This window comes from Belonocnema kinseyi, chromosome 8 (assembly GCF_010883055.1).
Source record: "Belonocnema kinseyi isolate 2016_QV_RU_SX_M_011 chromosome 8, B_treatae_v1, whole genome shotgun sequence".
NCBI classification, from domain to species: domain Eukaryota; kingdom Metazoa; phylum Arthropoda; class Insecta; order Hymenoptera; family Cynipidae; genus Belonocnema; species Belonocnema kinseyi.
This window is the reverse complement of record NC_046664.1, coordinates 61,058,676-61,079,478: the sequence shown is the minus strand read 5'-3', so window position 1 is coordinate 61,079,478 and position 20,803 is coordinate 61,058,676. Positions and strand designations below refer to the sequence as shown.

Genomic DNA, 20,803 nt, shown 5'->3' with positions numbered 1-20,803 from the left:
TCTGGTAACGTTTCGATAAGTTAAGCGACTTTCAAAACATTATTTATGAAACTAATTTGTAGTTTAGAAAAGGCTTTGAATATTAAAATTCTATAGGTATTAAATATCCTATTCGAACTAAAAACAGTGTGCTTTAAAATGTCATCCATTTTAGATGAAATTAAAATTATGACCTCGAAATTGCGTAAAACTGATATTTTAACTTCAAATAAGGATAGCAATTATCTCGAGAAAATTGAGATAGTAGTTCTTACTTCAGGTTTATAAAGTGCCTCGTCCAACTTTTGGTAGCAATAACTACTGTAATTATTGTTTTCTTTATAATTCTTTTTTTTTTTTAAAGTTCATCGGCTACCTTCTTTGAAATTAAAAATAAATTCTTATATCTCATATCACATATAATAAAATATAATTTTTAAGGAAAAAAAATAATTCATAGAATAATGAAGAAAGAAATATTCATTTTGAAAAATGTAGTCTAAAAAATTCATGTGGCAGGAATGTGCATTTAAATTAAATTTTTTTAGTAAAAAAACTCACAGAAAATACTAAAATTAAATTTGGTTGCATGTTAAATTTCCCGTTGTTAGAGTTTACATGCTATTTGATGAAAGTTTATCCTACGATGGAATATATGGAAGCTATAGTCTGTTAAGGCGTCCTTAGTAGCAATGGGAAAACGGCAAAGTATGAGTGAATTTCAGCTATAAATAGAAAAACCAGATCTAAAGCAAGACAGAAAAAAGCAAAAGTTAATATTTGTTGCAGGTAAGTAATTAAACTCTTTTTTGTTCGGAAGTTGCACCAGTGTTAGGAGAATAATTTTGATCTTGTCTACTGCGTCACGCTGAAGTCAGCAAATTTCGGCAAAATATCTAAAATCAGCGACAAGAAACACAAATAAAACATTGTTTTTACTAATAAACCTTCTCCGAAATCGATTAGACTACTGTAAATGAATTGGAACTTATTTAATATCTCTAAGCAAAAAGTAACTGACAGAGTCCTTAAGTTCCCGAGAACTTAAGTTATGGTTATATATGACCGACAATATGACAGAATTTATGATTGTTAACAATATTTTTATTGTTCACGTTATGTCAACAGTTGCATATATATGTAAATTATTCTCTAGCTTAGGGATATTCAGGAATTTAAAATATGCAAAACAGTTGCTCATTAATTAATTAACACTATTGGACTGAAACTCTAATCTCAAAATTCAATTGCCTCACATTACTTGATAAATAATAGCAAATAATAAAATTATTAGGTACCATGCTCTAATCCTTTTTTAAATAATCAGCTTAATATCGAAAAAGTATCAAATATTTCATTCTGGTATTTATTTAGTAAAATGTTTATTTTAATCGTAGCTTTATGCTAAAAAATGTATTTTATTTCTAAATTTTAACTAAATGATTTTCTTTTAATCACATGCTTAAAAGGTGATTCACGTTCTGGCACATTATAAAAAGACAAGATGTTAAGTACATATTTCCTGTATAACGACTAAAAACTGTCACATGTTTAGCAGGTTGAGCGCCGACATAACCTACAATATTGCATTCAGATTCATCTGGAACGATTAATAGCAATACTTTCTTTGAAAAGTGGTTTCTATTTCAAATACTGGAGCAGATGTTTATTCTATACTTTCAATGTGCTTTCAACATTAAAGAATCGTTTCAGGTTAGCCAATTTTTTATTTTTTATCAATTAAAATAAGTTCTTAAATTCTGAAAGAATTTCTTTCTCGGTTATATTCCCGGTATTATTCTCATTCTCGTTACCGTTCTCAAAGTAATGTAATCGGTTCAGAACTCTACTGACAGATAGAAATGCTCATTTCTCTCCAATTTAATGAAGTTAAACGATAGTATGGAAATAAAGCGATTATAAGGCGAAATATTATCCAGGCAAGGCTAAAAATCAGAAATTATCTTAGATTCGTGTAAAGTTTAACTAGCGAAGTTGATTTTAGTTGCGGTGAATTTTTCACCTCGAATCGATAGTTTTTCTTTCGCTCTTTCTGCTCTCAATTTAACAAATTTGTTACTTGGCTCCTTATGCATATCCATTACCCACCCTCTTCTATTAAGATATTACGATTTTTTTCTTATTTTTCATCAATTGTTACGATTGGCCATGAAATGTTACGATTTGGTATTTTTTTACGACTGGTTTACCGCTTTTTATGGCAGTTATAATTGTATAAATTTCACTCAAGCTAGTTTGTTAAAATTATACATGCGGATGCAGATTTTTATTAGAAACCTTTCTTCTAGTCTTTTTGAATTATTTCTTACGAATTCTACATTTATCGAAATTTATCACAAACTCCACATTTTCTACTCTCCTGTACACTTTCTTTTACTTGGGAAATTTAAGCCACGTCAGCAAAAAGCGCGTTACACGCGTATACACGTAAAGTGTATACATTCACATAAGGTGCTTTTTGAAGCAACACTCACTTATTGCTGAGCACGAACTACTTATATTAGACGAGTATAACTTATCAAACAATCTTTCGAGAGGGAAAATATTTAAATAGGTCCAGGCTCGTGCCTACAATTATTTTTGTACTTTACAACGGAAGAAAATTTTTATAAGGTACAGTACTTCGAAGCCTGTTCTGATTTATGATTTATATGTAAAACCGATCCGAATTGACACCAACGTATTTTCTGTGATTAACAAATATTTATTCCTTTGTTTGCAAAAAATTGAGAAATCGATCATCACATTATTAGTTTGTGTTCTCATCGATTGCACCCTGCGGATGCGTTTCATTAAACATTTTTTCGAATCAGCGAGCCATTACGAAAACGGCCAACCTTCTTCCCGCCCCACTGGCAAAAACAAAACGCCTACGGATAGCAAAATGCCTCTCAATCGAATTCGTATATTTGAACTGCACCCATGAGAGGGTACACCCGGTCGTGCGTAATCGGCGACCCTGTTGTTTGTGGTCACTCCTCAAGTTGCTCAACAAAGAAAGTACCCTGGTGCCAATATCGAAAATTTTTCTCCTGGCTGGTGCCCCTTTTATGTACACTCTTTTTTCTCTCGTTTTGAAAACGTGGGACCATTGTTTCTCCCTTGTACCTCTCCTTCGGTTCATCCAGCTAAGGATTCTTACTTTCAGTTTGAATTGACTTTCAGATTTCATGTTAACCAGAATTTCTGGATGCCATGAATGACTTTAAAAAATGTTATATATTTTTCGATATTCGAAGTAGAATCAAATTAATTAAAATAAATGGAATATGCTTGAGAATCAATATAGAAGACATGAAGCAGGGTTGCTACGAATACCCAATTTCGAAATTTCCTGCCTTTCCCTGACCTTTTCCTGGTCAACTTTTCATTTTATGTGAATAGTCCATTTTTCCACCAAAAAGTTCTTCTTGGTTGAAAATTGATCTCGTTGGTTGAAAAACCAACTGTTCGGTTAAAAATAAATCTCATTTGTTGAAAATGCGTTATTTCTAAGTTTTAATGCGTGTGGATTAAATTTGTTTGTACACATTATTCTTACAAAAATACAATTTTTTATACAAAACAGTTGAGTTTTCAACCAGAAAATATGAATCTTTTACCGAAAACGTTAATTTACAACATAATTGTTGAGTTTAAAATTTTTTAAAAATTTGTAGCAAATTAAATAAAGTCTCAACCCAAGCAATCGAGTTATAAACAAAATAAATGAATTTGCAACTTAAAAATATCAATTTTGAATCAAAAATAGTAGTTAGATTTTTATTTGAAACTATTAATTTAAACAAGAAACTAAATTTTTAACAAAATAGTGAAAGTTTCAACCAAAAAATAGACTTTCATCTAAAAAGATGACGCTTCAACTAATAAGATTATACTTTTCTATACCAACAAAGATGAATTTTCAACAAAATACATGAATTTGCAAACACATTTGAATTTTCAACTAACAAAATGTTGCAGACAATAAAGAAAAAAATTGGTATCCGAAATATTGATTTTTCATGCCAAAAAGAGGCATTATTTAAAAAAGAATTAGACTTTTAACGAAAAGGAATGATTATTTAACAACATTGATAAATTTTCAATAGTATAATACAATTTTTAACCCCAAAATGAACACTCAGTCACAAAATTGTAAATTAAAAAAATTATAAAATTATACTTTTGTAAGACTACGGTATCTCACATAGTGGGAGGGGGTGATTAAAAATGTCAGAAAAGCAATTATGTAATCTATGGATGACCCCTAAAGTTCGACTTCATTTAGTCGAAAATTCTCCCTTTTAAATTTTCCCTGACATTCCCTGACCAGTTTTAAAGTCGCTGATTTTTCCTGATTTTCTGGAATTCCCTAAACTATAACAACCCTGATTAAGTGAACAATGCATAACGGCATAGTTTAAATTAAGAATGTAAAGATGAGTAATCATCGTGCTTTTTTGTTGTACAAGCTAATTATGTTTATACACAACTCACGATAATTATTATCAGTATCTTATCAATGACGAATGAACCGTTGTATTTATATCTTTCATCAGTAAAGGAGAATGCAGACTTTGATTAGTGCATCAATGTCATGCATGAAGAGTGGTAAATTGAAATTCTTACGTGGCAGTGAAGTAGTATTACTAGAATCCTTAAAGTGACCTTTTTTTGAATTTCGGAATTGAATGTACTAGAATGTATTTTTTATTTCTTCAGAATCTTTACTGTAATTATAAAAACTATAATTAAATCCTAATTTAACTTGCATAAAAATCATTGTTAAACTTAAGAATCTACCTAGTCTTTTCGAAACTATGTAAAAATAAAAAGAATGGTGTAATTTCTAAAGTACTATTAATCTATTGACCAATCGCAAGACAGCATCTAATTAGTTATGTTGCATTTTCTGCAGAGGTCGCTTGCACCTGCAAATGTTGATGTCAAAGAATAAAGCATTCTTTTGTAAATCACACTTAGTAGACTTATTCTGTTAAGCACAGGAGATGTGCAGAAATATCTGCAATGTAAAAATCTCTTGCATTGAATTCATTAATGTAAGTTTTCGTTCTTTTTGAAATTTGTATAATAACCGACATTTGTGCACAAACGCCTGCAGGACAGTAGTGCATAATAACATCATTGCTCCGAAATTTCGTAAAATTGTATACAATGTACACCGTATAATCCGGAGGTTCAATTAGTAAAATTTCACCAATATTCAAGGAGACATATTTTTACGTGGACATTATGAGCGCGAGTGATCTTTGGCTGCGTGATGTGTTCACAAAATACGGACTTATTGTTATGATTGTTCTTCTCGTATCATTTTGGATAAACTATAAATGGTCGAAAGTTCGACGAAATATCTACAAAGCTTATCTTCTGGGATTTGAGACAGAATGTGCAGAACTTGCTGATTCGTATAAAAGAAGATTATTTAGATCTCTGGATCAAATTGTTTCTCACGACGAAACCCTACGATCTATGGGTCAAATTCGTGTACTAGAAATTGGAGTTAAGACAGGTAATAAAATTTAATTTTTTTTCAAATTTGTTTTTTTTCCACATTCTCACAATTTCTTTAAATATCCACATTTTGAGTAGTGATGCATTAGATCCATATGACCCGAGAAATGAGCGACATTTTCATTTGTCTCGTTTTGACAACTTTAATCTGTCGATCGTTTTTTGATCAACAGATGATCATCTCAGAATTCAGAGCGACTTCGATTATAAGATCCGAGCGATCTCGGGTTTCACATTTAAAAAGTTCAAACCTCAAGTGCCCGGAACTACATTAATTTGCTATTAATATACGTAGGTGTAACGAAATATTTCTAAAATTAAAAATTTGTTTAATGATTTCAAGAACGATTTCTGTTATTTTAAATTTTGTAATAAATATTAGATAAATTAAAAAGTTAGCGTTCAAAGGAGATATGGAGGTTACGAATACAACGCCTTTAAAGTTTTCAGTTTCATACATTGCGACATGTATCTATAAAGGAAGTACATTAATTTAAAAATTAGGTTTCTAGATACGAAGACAAATACAAATCTCAAAGTTGAAAAATTCTAAGTTTTTTTACTCGTTGTTACACAGAAAAATCACAAATGACGTTTTTTTTTAGAATTTTGAGGTAGTAATTAAGCTTGTGATTCGTTAAGACCTTCAAGTGAATTAACAATATTGGTTAAATTATTTTTTTAAATTTAGGAATGCTTACAAATGCACTTTTTTTAATACTGAATAATGATAATAATTTATTTATAACAATTTTTAAATCCTTATTTCTCTCCATAACTCATGAAATATATTTGACAGATCTAGAATTCAAACAGAAAAATGACTTATTTTCATAATCATAATTAAAGTTGAGTTTTTAGAATGAAAACTCTTAATTTGAAACTTAACATTTTTAATGAAAAGTATCACCTTCTAAAAATGGTAGAGTCCACGAATTACTTGTTTTTATTAATCATACAGACTTGACAGGTAAACAGTTTATATAATTTCGTATCATGACGCGCACGCGCCATTTAAATATTTTAAACTTTAAAACTGAGACCTCTCTGTCCTCGATGATCGAGCCTCGATTGCGATCACTCGCTTTTTTTACTGAGCAAAACGATTAGACGATTAGACTTTTAAAAGACTAATCGGATTCAGTTACAATTTGGCAAACCGTTTCAGGGACAAAAAAATATCGAGTCCGTTAATCAGCTATTTTGGATAAAAAATCAAAAAGTTGAAGCATTTAACATTTTTTAGAGCATTTCTTTTTTAAGATTTAAGAATTCTATAGGCGGCTTCCCGTAGTACTCGAAGATTCAAAAAATGTATCCTTACGACTTTTTTCGATATTAGGAAATTTATCAGTTATAGTATTTTAAAAATTAAAAAAAAAACGAAAATGAATATTGTCAGCTGAACAAAGCATGATATGAAAAAAAGGCAAGAAAATAAAAACGTTGCTCTTTAAAGGTCCTACACGATTATCGGAACTTATTGAATTTTCTTGAAAAATCGAATATTCAAATTTTGGTCGCACAAAAAATATTGAAAAATCAAAAATTCCATTTTGCAGATAAATGCGAGGCAAAAGAAAAAATGAATAAAAAAAATTGTGCATCCAAAAAAGATTTACAAATTTGTTAGTAAATAATTTTTTATAAGATGTCTATATATTTTCTTTTATTCGTAAAAAATAACATTTAAAATAAAAAAATTTAATGTTTTGATGAACGCACAAGGTACGAAAAAAAATTAATAGACAAAAGTTGGACACCCAAAAAGGATGTACACATTTATTAACAATAATTTTTAACTATGAGGAGTAAATTTTCTTTTAATCTTAAAAAATAAGATTAAAAATAAAAATAATATATCTACAAATTTGTTATGAGCTCTTGTGATAAAAATATATGTTAAAAAACATTACTTTTTGGAAAAGAGACACAAGCTACAATAAAATTTTATTTAACAAAATTTTTCGACTAAATTATAACTAAAATTTTGCTCAGAACCACCTTAAGGTAAAATGCGTATTTTTAATTTTACTCGTAAAAATATGATTGACAATAAACGAATAAAATCTATTCAAAAAACGACACAAGTTGTAATAAAATGTTTAAATACATTTTTTGTATAGGATGCGCACTTTTTGAATTATAAAAGCAAGATAAGGAAAATACGTATTTTTCAATATCAATACCCATCATAAACTACAATAATATAAATGTACTGAAATGCTAGAATTTCCAGGGTAGCTGAGAATGAAAATTAGTGCAAAATAAAGAGAAAATATTGAAGTAATCATTACAAATCAAATTTGTACTTTATTTTTCAATATCTGAATAAGCATCCCCAGACTTCAGTTAAAGCCGAATGAGCTTTAACAAAAGAGAATTCACAATCACCAAATTACAGTTGTGAATGCTTTGACCTTTAATGCTAAAAGGCGTGCGTACAAAGGTGGTGAAAATAAGACCCAGCTCGTAGCGCGAGGTAAATACGTTATCAATCTCGAAGCGAGAGAGGAATATATTATCGAGCACGAGTGCGAACAGTCGTGCGCCCTAGGCGCGTTCAAACTTGCAATCGTTTTTTTTTTTAATTGTAATAGAATAACAAATTTCTTTAAATATTGAGTTTCCTACAGCAAATAATGGCTAGTATTACGGAATTTACCGCTAAACTAACCGGTCAAGTATAGCACTAGGGCTAGTAGTACGGAATTTTTCGTAAAATGAGCCCGGAAAAAGTGTTACGTAAAATTACGTAAAGGTAAACGATAGTTTCCTAACTTGCTGTAAGGGGTTAAGTGGGAGTTTCTGACCACAACTATTAATCGTAGGGTTGTTCAAGACAATTTATCATTGATCAACGTTGGTGCAGTTTCACAGAGTTGGATTCTCCTTCACAAAATTAAATAGATGGGGATATTTTTGCATAGAATGTATATTTACGTTGCCAAAAATCACGAAAAACAATCTTTATAATTCTCACTATTAATAGGCTACTTTTCAATCCTGAAGAATGAAAGCGTATTAGGAAATTATAGTTTTCTAGCACTTGTGCAAAATATATGAAATAAAAAATGACACCCCTCAAATATGTTATTCCGTGTAGAATTACATAAATGGTGGACGGAATGCTCTTTCACAGGAGCATATGTTCGTGTTCATAGGTTAAATATATACTTTCGTGTCAGGCTGGTAGCATGTTTTAGGCGGAAACATAAAAGGAGTTACAAAATAGAATGTTTACATTCGTAACATTTAAGGGATAAACTGAAATAAATAAATAATAAAATTGATAAAATAGGAATGAATATAATAAATAATTTTTTTAAATAACTAATATCCTAATGAGGCATTCCACGTCAAATCCACTACTTATATTGCCGGTTTTGTTCAAACTTTTTTTTATGTTCTTCCATCTGATAAAAAATTGAAAAATACAAATACCAAAAATGCATATTTCCATTTATAAAATTTTAAAAAGAAGTAAAGATTATATCAAAAAACTTTATGAGAAAAAGTCATAATTGATTACTGAAATTTAGTTATATTTGTGACAACTTAAAAATACATTCTATACAAAAATATCCCCAACTATTTAATTTTATGAGTGAGAAGCCACACTCCTGATATAATTTTCCTTTTTATTTATTTTTACACGTAGAAAAGAAGAAAAAATCTTAATATGCCACTTATTTTATAAATTGAATATACCTAGATCGTTGAAAATCCATTGACGAAGATTTAAAAAAATGATGTATTTAATTATTTTCCTAAACGCACTTAGAGCCTAGAGCCATTTATTTGCCTTTCTCTACATTATAGTTGAAACAAAAACTTATTTTTAATTATAAAAATTAATAAAATTTTTAATGCAAATTTTAAAAAATATAGATAGAGCATCAGACCGACAATCTGAACGACCTGGGTTCATATCCCAGCGGAGCTAGAGAGCATGTTTTTCACAATCTTAAAAATTAACCAATATTTTAATAATATTGATTATGACCAAGTAGACAAACAAAATTAACATCTTAAACTATTAATTAATTTCCCTGGTCAAAAAACCTACATCACTAATATAAATGAATTATAATCAATTTATATGGATAACAGACTGTACAGACCAAAATGATCTAAAAACAGGGAAAATAAAGAAATTGTTGACAAAAAAAGGAGAATAAATTCTTATAACTAATATTAATGGGAGTAATATATTAGGTTCAATTCGAAACGCTTTAAATTCCTAATTTTTCTAGTAAAAATATTGTACATTCACCAAAATAGATGAATTTTGAACCAAATAGTCGAATTTTCAACCCAAAAGATGATAAAAGATAAAAATGGTTAAATAAACAATTAAGATAAATTTACTCGTCTTCGTCAATGCATGGGTTGTCGGCAGATTGGCAGTATTTTACATTTAGTAATCTGTTATGTTTTTCGTTTTCAGAAAAAATGGTTTTTCCTAAACGCTATAGCCATCCCTCACGCATCGAACTGCCGATAACTGAAGCAGCCAGATTTCTGACTTGCCGATAACCCATGTATTCTCGTATTTATAAATTCAAACTTCTTATAATATTCATTCTAATAGAATATGTTACAAGTGATCAATAATTTACCTTTCTAAAGGTACGCTTTATTCGATAAAACCCATTTTTTAAGCTTTAAATATGTTTGATATAGATTTTTAAGCATTTGAAATCCAAAATTTTCTTTAAGCTTCCGATAACTGGCACACTTACCTTAATATGTTTTAAATACTTCTCACCATCAAGAATATATTTTTTTAAATTTCCTCCTCAATAATCAGCTTGTGATACTTATAAGTATAATAATTAAATAATCATTTCAAACACGTATTATTTCATTTTTACTACAATTCAAATTTCAATTTAAAATGAAAATAGCACTCTTCAATGCTCTCCAACTCAAGTTAAAAAGTTCAAATTTGAGCGCCTAAAATATTTTATATTAGCAGTAAACGCATGTAAACAAAATCTTGTAATTCTAACGAATTTTTAAAAAAACTTTAATCATTTCAAAAATTGAATCATTGAAAGTTCTTTAGATAAAAATTAGATTAACACTATGCATTAAATTTAGCTAAAAAAGCCCGCCGTAATAAAATGCACACTATATTGAAAACAGGAGGTATTTAGAAATCCATACAACATTTTTTTTTTAATATTATGAGTTCTAAAAATTTTTGAAATAAAATACATGAATTTTCATCAAAATAGTTAAATTGCTAACCAAATAAATAAATTTTAAACTAAAAAAAGGAATCTTTAACAAAAAAAATAGTTTGCTGCCAGGAATATTAATTTTGTACAAAAAAGACGAATTTTCAACTAAAGAAGATAAATTTTCAATAAAAGAAAAATATTGTTAACCAAAAAAATAAATGTTTTCACCAAGGAGATTAATATTATACCACAAAAGACGAATTTTTAACCAAATAGTTGAATTTTGCAACTAATGAAAATGAGATTTCAACCAAACACGGACTAGTTAAATTTTCAGTAAAAAGAAATTCATTTTCAACAAAAAAGTTACATTTTTAACCAAACAAATGAATTTTCACTTATGACTAAAAATTGAATAGTTATATTTTCAGTTACAAAATTTATATTATTTTAATAAATTTCTAAACAAAGAAATTATTTTTTAACAAAATACATTAATTTTCAAATAAAAAAAAACATAAATTTTCCACAAGAAATGAAATAGTTTAATTTTTAGCTAAAAATAAGTTTTTAACCACAAAAATTCCTTTTTTTTAATAAATTGATTTTTAACTACAAAAATATGAACTATCAACAAAAAATGAAATAGTTAAATTTTTAGTTATAAATTTATGTGTAACCTATTAAAAACAAATTGACGACAAATTAAAACGGAATTTAACAGAAAATAGTTTCATTTTATAACAAAAGAACGGTTTTTGGAATTAAGATGCTGAATCATAAAAAAAATGAAATTCTAGTAAAGCCATCCCACTTTCAAGTAAGTATACTTGAATTTTAAACGAAAACGCAATAGTTATATTTAAAAAAAAAAATATGTTTGGCCAACAAACGAATTTTAAAAAAATTGTTCAATTTTTAAGCAAAGAAATTAATTTTTAATAAAATAGGGAGAATTCTCAATAAAAAAAATATTATTTTTCAACCAAGCAGTTGTATTTTTAACGGAACAAGCCTAAACTTTTGCAACATGCAATGTTTAAACATAACATTCGACCAAATAGTTGATTTTTCAACAAAAAAATTTGCAAGTTTCATGCCAAAAATACGAATTTTATACAAAACAATTAAATCTTCCATAAAAAAGTTGAATTTTTAATCAAAAAGGTTTTGCTTTTTTGTTTTAACCAGATTAATTGATTTTTAATAAAATTTAATTTTAAAAAATTCTACATCAGATAAATTTTTAAATCAAAAAGACGAATTTTCAACCAAGAAAAAATTCTTGTTCAATAAATAAAAAAAAATCGTCCAACATGTGGAATTCTCATGGCTAAAAGACGAAATTTCTACCAAACAGTGTAATTTTCCATAAAAAAAGGTGAATTTCCAACCCGAAAATATGAATTTTCAAGAAAAAAGTTAATATTCGACCAAATATTAAAATTCTTAACAAAACAGTTTAATATTAATCTAAAAAGATTGATTTTTTTTGTTTTAAGCAAAAAGGTTGAATTAGGAACAAAATAATAAAATTGTATGTTAATTTTCTAATTCTACGACAACAGTTGAATTTTTAAAAGCAAAAAAAGAATTTTTAACCAACAAAAATGTCTCATTCAATAAATAAATAAAAAATGATCAAAAATGTGTAATTTTGATGCCCAAAAGACGAATTTTCTACAAAACAGTTGAATTTTCAACAAAAAAAGTTAATATCCGACCGAATACTTGAATTTTCAACCTAAAAATACGATTTTTCAACAAAATAATAACACTGTATTTTCATTTCCTAATTTCTACAACAAATGAATTTTTAAACCACAAGACGAATTTTCAAGCAAAAAAGATTTTTCAGGCAATAAAGAAAAATAATGTCATTTCATATGTGGAATTTTCATGCCAAAACGACGAACTTTCTACAAAACAATTAAATCTTCTATAAAAAAGTTGAAGTTCCAATCCGAAAATATGAATTTTTAAGAAAAAAGTTAATATTCGACCAAATACTTAATTTTTCAACAAAAAAGTTGAATATTTAACAAAAAGATAGATTTTTTCGTTTTATTAAAATTAATGAATTTAGAACAAAATAATAAAATTGTATGCTAATTTTCTAATTCTACAATAGTTGAATTTTGAAAAGCGAAAGACGAATTTTTAACCAACAAAAATGTTTCATCCAATAAATAAAAAAAAATGGGTAATTTTGAAAATGTCATTCAAAATGTGGAATTTTCATGCCAGAAACACAAACCTTCTACAAAAAAGTTGAATTTCCTATTAAAAAAAGATGAATTTGCAAACCGACAATCTACATTTTTAAGAAAAACTTTAATGTTCGACTAAATAGTTGAATTAATTGTATTGAACTATTCGTTCGTACATAATATACACGATAATATACAGATAACTTTGTCGAGGTCAACATTTGATTTAAATAATTCAGTTCAATCTCTTAATTATTTTTAATACGTTTCAGAACTTCCAAATTTGTAGGCAATTCGACGTTTTTCTCGCTTTTTAAATATCAGTAAAATTTTAAACATGTAAAATTTTTGAAATTGAATGCAGTTAAAATGCGACAGTGCCCTCAGCTGAAGAAAATGTAGGTCCGTCTAACAAAAATCGGGAATTTTCATTTTCGGACATGAAGAATGAGAAGATAGCACGAAAAAATCAGAAAATCAGGACAGCGATATATTCAGGATATAATATAATAAATCAGGACGTCTGGTTGCCCTATTAATACCGGTATCACTTTTTCAGGTGAAAATATCCAGTATTATCCAGACGGCACTCAATTAATACTAGTCGACTGGAATCGAAAATTGGGAAATTACCTGATTAGCAGCGAACGATCCTGGCAATTTTCACACGTCGATTTCGAGCGACATATTATTGGAGATGGAAGTTCATTGAAAAAAATCCCGACCGGCTGTGTTGATGCTGTTGTCACAACAAGATCCCTTTGTTGCACCACTTCTGTCACTGACACACTCAAAGAAATTTACAGAGTACTTGCACCGGTAAGATAAAATTATATTAAAAATAAAAAACAATCTAATCACTGTTAAACTATTTGGCATCATAGAGACAGCAAATCAAAGTAAATAGCAAAAGCCGGTGTTTGTTTTGATACTGGGATGTTTCAGAGCGAGTCATTTAATACCTATTGTTGAAAAATAATTTATTTTCGCGACAATTATTGAAAATCATTGACAATAATCACTTTTTTTATCGCCGAAAATAAAGGTTAAGCAATTCTAAGTACTATTTAGGGAATATATGAGAATATATAAACATTCGAATTGATGTTCGTTACAACATTAATGGCACATGAGGGTGATGACAGATGACTCCCGTCGTACTTCTGCAACAGTGCTACCAATGTAAAAGGTGTTGACCGCCAAAATTCAAAAATATTAAATAATTTTTCTGGTCAAAGGAATAAATAATATTTCAGTTCTATTTTATAAATGGCATGAATGTGAAATATGGTATAAATTACTTAGACGACAGTAAAATCTGGAAAAATATAATTCACGACACTGCAAATTTACAGAAAAAGTACCCCAAATTATAAAACTGCTGAAATACAAAAATTCCGAATTGGAAAATTTATGAATGATAAAATTCCCGACAGTTTATAATATTACTGAAATTGAAAGTTCCCGGCAGTTTATAATAATATCGAAATTGAAAATGTCCGACGGCTCATAATATTACGAATTTAAAAATATCCGAACAATAAAGTTCGCGACAGAAAATTTCCAAATTATAAAATATTCGACCCTGCTAAATTTCCAAATTAAAAAAAAAGTTGTTTTAATCAATATTACTGATTTATTATAGAAAAAATAATGAAATACTTAATGAAATACATTTTTTTCTTAGATTTCAATATAAATATACATTGTATATAAAAAATTATGTTTGATCAAAACACTTCATTATTGTATTTTTAACGAATAAATATGATTTTTTACAAAACAATTCATTTAATTGTTTAAATTCGATAATTTTCTGATGTCGGGAATTGTTCAGTATCGGATATTTTCTAAATAGCCAATTTTCTAGTGGGAATTTTATTATTCCGGAATTTTCAAATATTTTAGTTTGTGATTTTCATTATTTAAGAATTTTCCATATCGGCATTTTAATATTCTGGTAATTATACAATTTCGGCCATTTTATATTTCGTATATTTTCTTTTTCGAGAATTTGACGTTGCCGGAAATTTTACTTTTCTGGATTTTTCAGCCACGAAAATCTTTCAAAAGCAATGGACACAAATAATTGCAGCCTTCAAGACATTCATTCAAAATTTTCGAATTTTTTATATTATAGTCTTATTTCCAACAAGCAAATCATCGTCGGCTATAATTAAAGATTAGTGTTTAATATATAAAAGATGATTTATTATTTATAGCAATCGTTTTCACCGCCAATATGCTTAAAAATCGCATATTTTTTAAAAGTTTGGTACAAAGCAATATAAAAAAAGTTGGGAAAAATGTGAAATTTGTTAAATTATTAATCATAATCTTCGAATTCGAATCAAGTTTTTCCCCTTACATGGAAATGCTTTATCCTTGCTTTGACAAATAATTATTTTTCACTATAGATTAAAATGATTAAATTTATTTATTTTTAATTTAAATTATTGAGTTAATTAATTTTCATTTTTTTAAGTATCAACAATATAATTTTCAATATTTTGAAATAACTGAGCTTAACCGGTTCACAATATTCATAATTCCTTTTTAGTACATTTTTTATTCATTTTTAGTACAAAAATCTATTAAATAACTGTGAATATCACTTGATACTACAATATTTTCTTCGAAAGCTTAAATTAAAAAATATTTGGTTTAAGTTTTCCTAATTTTTTATATAAGTTTCCAACTTTACAATGTTTTAGTTTTAAATTGAAATAGTTAAAATGTCATGACAATTTTCCTATTCAATCTTTAACAATAGAAAGATTTCATATTTTACAAGTTTACATATTTTATATTGAAATATTCTAAATTGCTTGATTTCAATTTTAAACCTACAATTGGTCTGGTATTTAAATTCTTCGAAATCCTAGAATATCAAATTGAAATATTTGATAATTTGCACAACATAAACTTTATTTATTCTTTTTTTTTATTTGCAAATGTTCCAAAATATTGAACATTTCAAACTCAACTAAGCACGAAACCATTTCGAATTAAAACGCTTAAAATTGTGCCAGAAACAAAATAGATAAAAAGTAAACGATCTAAGATTGAATTATTTTTTTAAGTTTAAATGGTTACAATTTTAGAGTTCTGACTTTTCATGCTGAACGCTAAATTTTCCATTTTTCCTTTGCATAAGCTTTAATTTTTCAAATTAAAATTGAACAATTATGATCAAATATTCAAAGTTCATTAATTTTTAAACTATTTAAATTTACTTAAAATATTTCAAATTGAAAATAAAGGAGAATGTATTTTTTAATCGAAGAAAAATGAGTCCAATCTATTTTAAATTTAAATGATATATTTTTATCTTTTTTTTTATGTAATACTAAATTAAAATTCTGCACGTTCTGGAGTTGTGCCCTGACAATTTTTATTTTTTGAATTTTAAATGATACACTTTAAAAAATTCTAATTTGAAAATATTCTATTTTTAACGGCTCTGAAAAATTGTCCCATTTTCAAATTTTGAAACTGAAATCATTCAATTTCGAGATTTTTCAATTAAAAATAAAACTTCTCAATTTTGAACGTTTTTAATTAGAAGTTATACAATTTTGACTACTTTTTAATGAAATTGCCTGATTAAATTTTGTTGTAATTTTACCATTTTTAGAGTTAATTTTGAATTTTCGAACACTTTAAATTACAAATTATTAAATCGAAAGCGTTTTTATTTAAAAAGAATACAAATTTAATTCCTTTTGATCCCATTCGAAATATCATCCTGTTTTCAAAATTTTTCCTAATCTAAATCGTTTGATTTAGAATATTTTTGATTCAAAATTGGTCAATGTATTTTTCTGGCGACTGAAAAAACGCAAAAAGTAAAATTGCCGACACTATAAAATTGTCGAATTAGAAAACTCCTGAAGAGTAAAACTCCTGAATAATAAAATTTCCGACCAGTTTATAATATTACTGAATTTCATAATTCCAGAATTTACAAATATTTTTGTTATACATTTTATTTATTTATTAAAAATACAATAATTGAGTATTTTGATAAAAACAACATTATCTTTAATAAAAAAAAGTGTCTAGTATTACTGTTTGAATTTGAAACAACTATAACTTTAAAAAAAATTTAAACCAGAAATATATTTTTTCAATTATTGGTATTTTAAATTCAGATAATAATTGTAGAAACTTCAAACATTAAAATTCATTTTTTCGATCCAAATATTAGAATATTGTATTTTTAATAAATAAATCAAATTTATTTTTTGAAATTGTTTAAATTCTGGAAGTTTCCAGTTCGGATGTTTTGTAATTCGACAATTTTCTGTCGGGAATTTTCCAAATCGGTAATATTATAAACTGTTTGATTTGGAACGTTTTTAATTCAAAATTGGTCAAAATACATTTCTGACGACTGAAAAATCGCGAAAAATAAAATGCTCGACACTATAAAATTGTCGAATTGGAAAACTCCTGATGAATAAATTTTCCGAATAATAAAATTTTCGACCAGTTTATATTATTACCGAATTGGAATATTCACAAATAATAAAATTGGCGACAATTTATAATATTACCAAATTGAATAATTCCCAAATTTACACAACTTTTAAAAAATAAATTTGATTTATTTAGTAAATATAAAATAATTAAGTATTTTGATAAAAACAACATTATTTTTAATAATTAAAGTTTCTAGTATTACTGTTTGAATTCCATATAACTATAGTTGAAAAAAAAATCTCACCCACAAATATATTTTTTTCAATTAGTGTAATTTTAAATTATAATAATAATCTTAGAAACTTCAAGCATTAAAACTCATTTTTTCGTTACAAATATTGGAATATTGTATTTTTAATAAATTAGTGAAATTTATATTAAAAAAATTGTTTAAATTCGGGAAGTTTCCAGTTCGGATGATTTGTAATTCGACAATTTTCTGTCGGGAATTTTCCAATTCGGTAATATTATAAACTGTTTGGGAATGTTATTATTCTGCATTTTCCAGTCCTTCAAATATTTTAAGCTGTTTGGGAATTTTCGAATTCGGGATTTTTACATTTCGGAAATTTCATAACCTCGGGAAGTTTCTATTTCGAACATTTTCATTTTCGGTAATTTTACTGTTTCGGAAATTTTATTTTTCGGAATTTTGTTGACGTCCCAAGAAAGTGACGATTGTCTAAAATAGAAATTTGATGTTGAAAATTTAAGTGAAAAATAAATCTGTGCAATTTTAATTAGCCTACAATTAATTTTATTTATACATCTAGGGAGGGAAATATTTTTTCATGGAGCACATTCCGGAGACTGAAGGAACATTTACAAGGTGGATTCAAACAGTTCTAACCCGGACGAACCTCTGGCCTCTTTTATATGGTGACTGTCGTTTAGACTGTAACCCAAACAAAGACATTGAAAAAGCAGGATTTCAAAAAGTAATGTGGAAGACAGTCGTTCTCCAAGGATACGTTTCTCACCCAATCCACTTATTTCTATCTCGTCGACATCTAATCGGAACCGCTATTCGATAGAATATAAATATAAAAATAAAGTAAGCCTACTTACTTTATTATTTATTTAACCCTTAAAGTATTCAAACGTGTGCTGTTCCGACGGTATTGGATAGTTTTTTTACGATAAAATCAATTAATGATGTTTAATCTATCTAGTTTAAGGAAAAAAAGGTTTCATAACAGTTTTTGAAATTTAAAGTAGTGAAAAAAATCCTTCTTGGAAAAAAATGACTTCTTTCACTCTAAAATTCATAACTTTTAAAGTTTTTGATATTTTTACTTAAAATTTTACTTGAATACTTCCGAAATACGGCGCTTCGAAAATAAAATTAGTCTTATAGTGTTCCTTCCCAAGAAGGTACTTATTCTAAAAAATAAAAGCTTCAATTCAATGAAAAATGAAACACCGCACTTTGCGTGATTAAACGATTTTATTGATCTTAAACTGCGTATAAAAATTATAAAAATCAATATTATGTGAAAATGACATAGAAAAATAGGTGTTCATGTCATTTGTTAATCTGGCGCCATATGTTCCATTTTTTTGAATTTGGTATGTTTTCTTATAGCGCAAATAAGTCGCTGGGTCATATACACCCAGTATGCCTTTTAAGGGTTAATTATTCAGGACGAAGGTTTATAAATTAAAAGCATCAATTTTAAACTTCATAACATTTGTTTTAATGATATATATTACAAATTTACAGAGTTAAAAAAATATTCTTAAAGCAGTTGACACACTGGTGTATTTTTATGAATTTAAAAAAAATATCTTGTGCAATCACTGCGTAGAAAAATATATACCTAGTTTCTCGTTAAAAGCATTCTGATAAATTTGTTTCACGTCGATTGATTTAATAATATACAAAATGTACATAAAAGTAGAGAAACAATCGACGCGCATCCAAAACAAATTTGATTTCGCTATACGACGATATGATATATGTTTGTTGTAGAGAATAAAATTCAAAACCGAAAATAATTTCATTTCAAAAATTCTCAGGATGTGTAAAAATAAATTTGTACTGTCCGTCAATTTTGTCTTACTAAAATATTGTAATTAATAATCATCGATTATAGTCATGAAAATAATTTGAAAAAGAAATAAAAGAAACCCGATGGTGTCATTGAGTACAATTTCTGCCAGACAATTTTGAATTTTTGAAATAAAATCACTCAGTTTTTCTTACGGTATTAATTTTTTTATCAACTATTTAAAAGCTCAGCCTTACATTATCATTAATTATCATACATTTAACTTTAATGATCTCGAAAGAATCTCAAAATACAGCATAGGTAGGTTTATCACAAAAAAAGAAGTGTAAGCATTTTCTAACATTCTGACCACTAATGTCCTATACTTGTAGTTTTCAGCAAAAAATTTGTTACACAGAGTATCAAAAGATTCTTATCGAATTGAGTATATTTTCCATTTACGCTCATAATTTTTATTAATTCCTAGACGCAACATATTTAGTTGTTCACTGGAAAATTCTCTCTTTTTATTTTATGCAAAACCCGTAACCAAAAAATTACTCTTACAATTAGATAAAATCGTAGAGAAACGAAGAAAAATTCCCTGAGATGATCAGTAAAAAATTCACTCAAATTGTATAATTCGACTTCTTTAATACATTATTTTGGAATAAATATTTTGGAACCCAAATTTTCTTCATTCTTAGTTTCCCTACAATTACAGGGCTCGGATCGACTAGAAGGCTTTAAAAAAGCCGCATTAGTCGTATACAATTTCGAAAAAAAGTCCGCACAAAAAACGCATCAAATTTTTTAAAATTATTTTTAAAAAAGCAGAATGAAACACTAACTTATTATTATAAAATATTCTTTACACAAGCTGAATAGACTTTAAAGTTAAAACAATTGTTTTAAATAGCTTAAATAGCTTAAAGTATTCTCAATCTGGGTTTAAACTATTTCTTTCGGAACACCAAGTTTATAAAACAGTTGACTTAAGCCCGAAAGATTAATTTTCAATCAAATAGTTAATTTTTCAGCAAAAAATATATTTTTTCAAAGAAACAGTTCCATCTATAACCAAATAGTTAAAATATCAAGTCAAAGAGACGAACTGTTAACAAAAAAGTTGAATTCTTAATGAAATACTTTAATTTTCGAAATAAAAATATGAATAGTCAAACAAAAAAGACGAATATTTTACAAAAAGTTATATTTCAACCCGAAGACATGAATTTTCAACCAAAGATTTATCTTTACCCAAATAATTAAATTTTCAAGCCATAAAGGCGATTTTTTGTACAAAACAGCTGAATTTCCAAAGTAAAGTTTATTTTTAATCAATCAGTTGAATTTGCAACAAAAAAGTTGAATTTTCAACCAGCTAGTTAAAATTTTAAGCCGACAAGATGAA

At 27.2% G+C, this 20,803-nt stretch overlaps 1 protein-coding gene across 1 annotated transcript; it reads left to right on the top strand.

Moving 5' to 3' along the window:
• The first annotated feature begins 4,593 nt into the window (after positions 1-4,593).
• LOC117178251 (methyltransferase-like protein 7A) lies at positions 4,594-18,512 on the top strand. Its single transcript, XM_033369594.1, has 3 exons — positions 4,594-5,512; positions 13,473-13,732; positions 18,172-18,512. The coding sequence occupies exons 1-3, from the start codon at positions 5,236-5,238 to the stop codon at positions 18,430-18,432; spliced, it is 798 nt and encodes a 265-aa protein (XP_033225485.1). The 5' UTR covers positions 4,594-5,235; the 3' UTR covers positions 18,433-18,512.
• The last annotated feature ends 2,291 nt before the right edge of the window (positions 18,513-20,803 follow it).

Bases quoted from the DNA above. Each gene is read 5' to 3' on its own strand.
- LOC117178251 (XM_033369594.1), top strand. From the start codon at position 5,236: ATGAGCGCGAGTGATCTTTGGCTGCGTGATGTGTTCACAAAATACGGA. The intron at 5,513-13,472 runs GTAATAAAATTT...TCACTTTTTCAG, and splicing joins AGAAATTGGAGTTAAGACAG to GTGAAAATATCCAGTATTAT. The intron at 13,733-18,171 runs GTAAGATAAAAT...TTATACATCTAG, and splicing joins TTTACAGAGTACTTGCACCG to GGAGGGAAATATTTTTTCAT.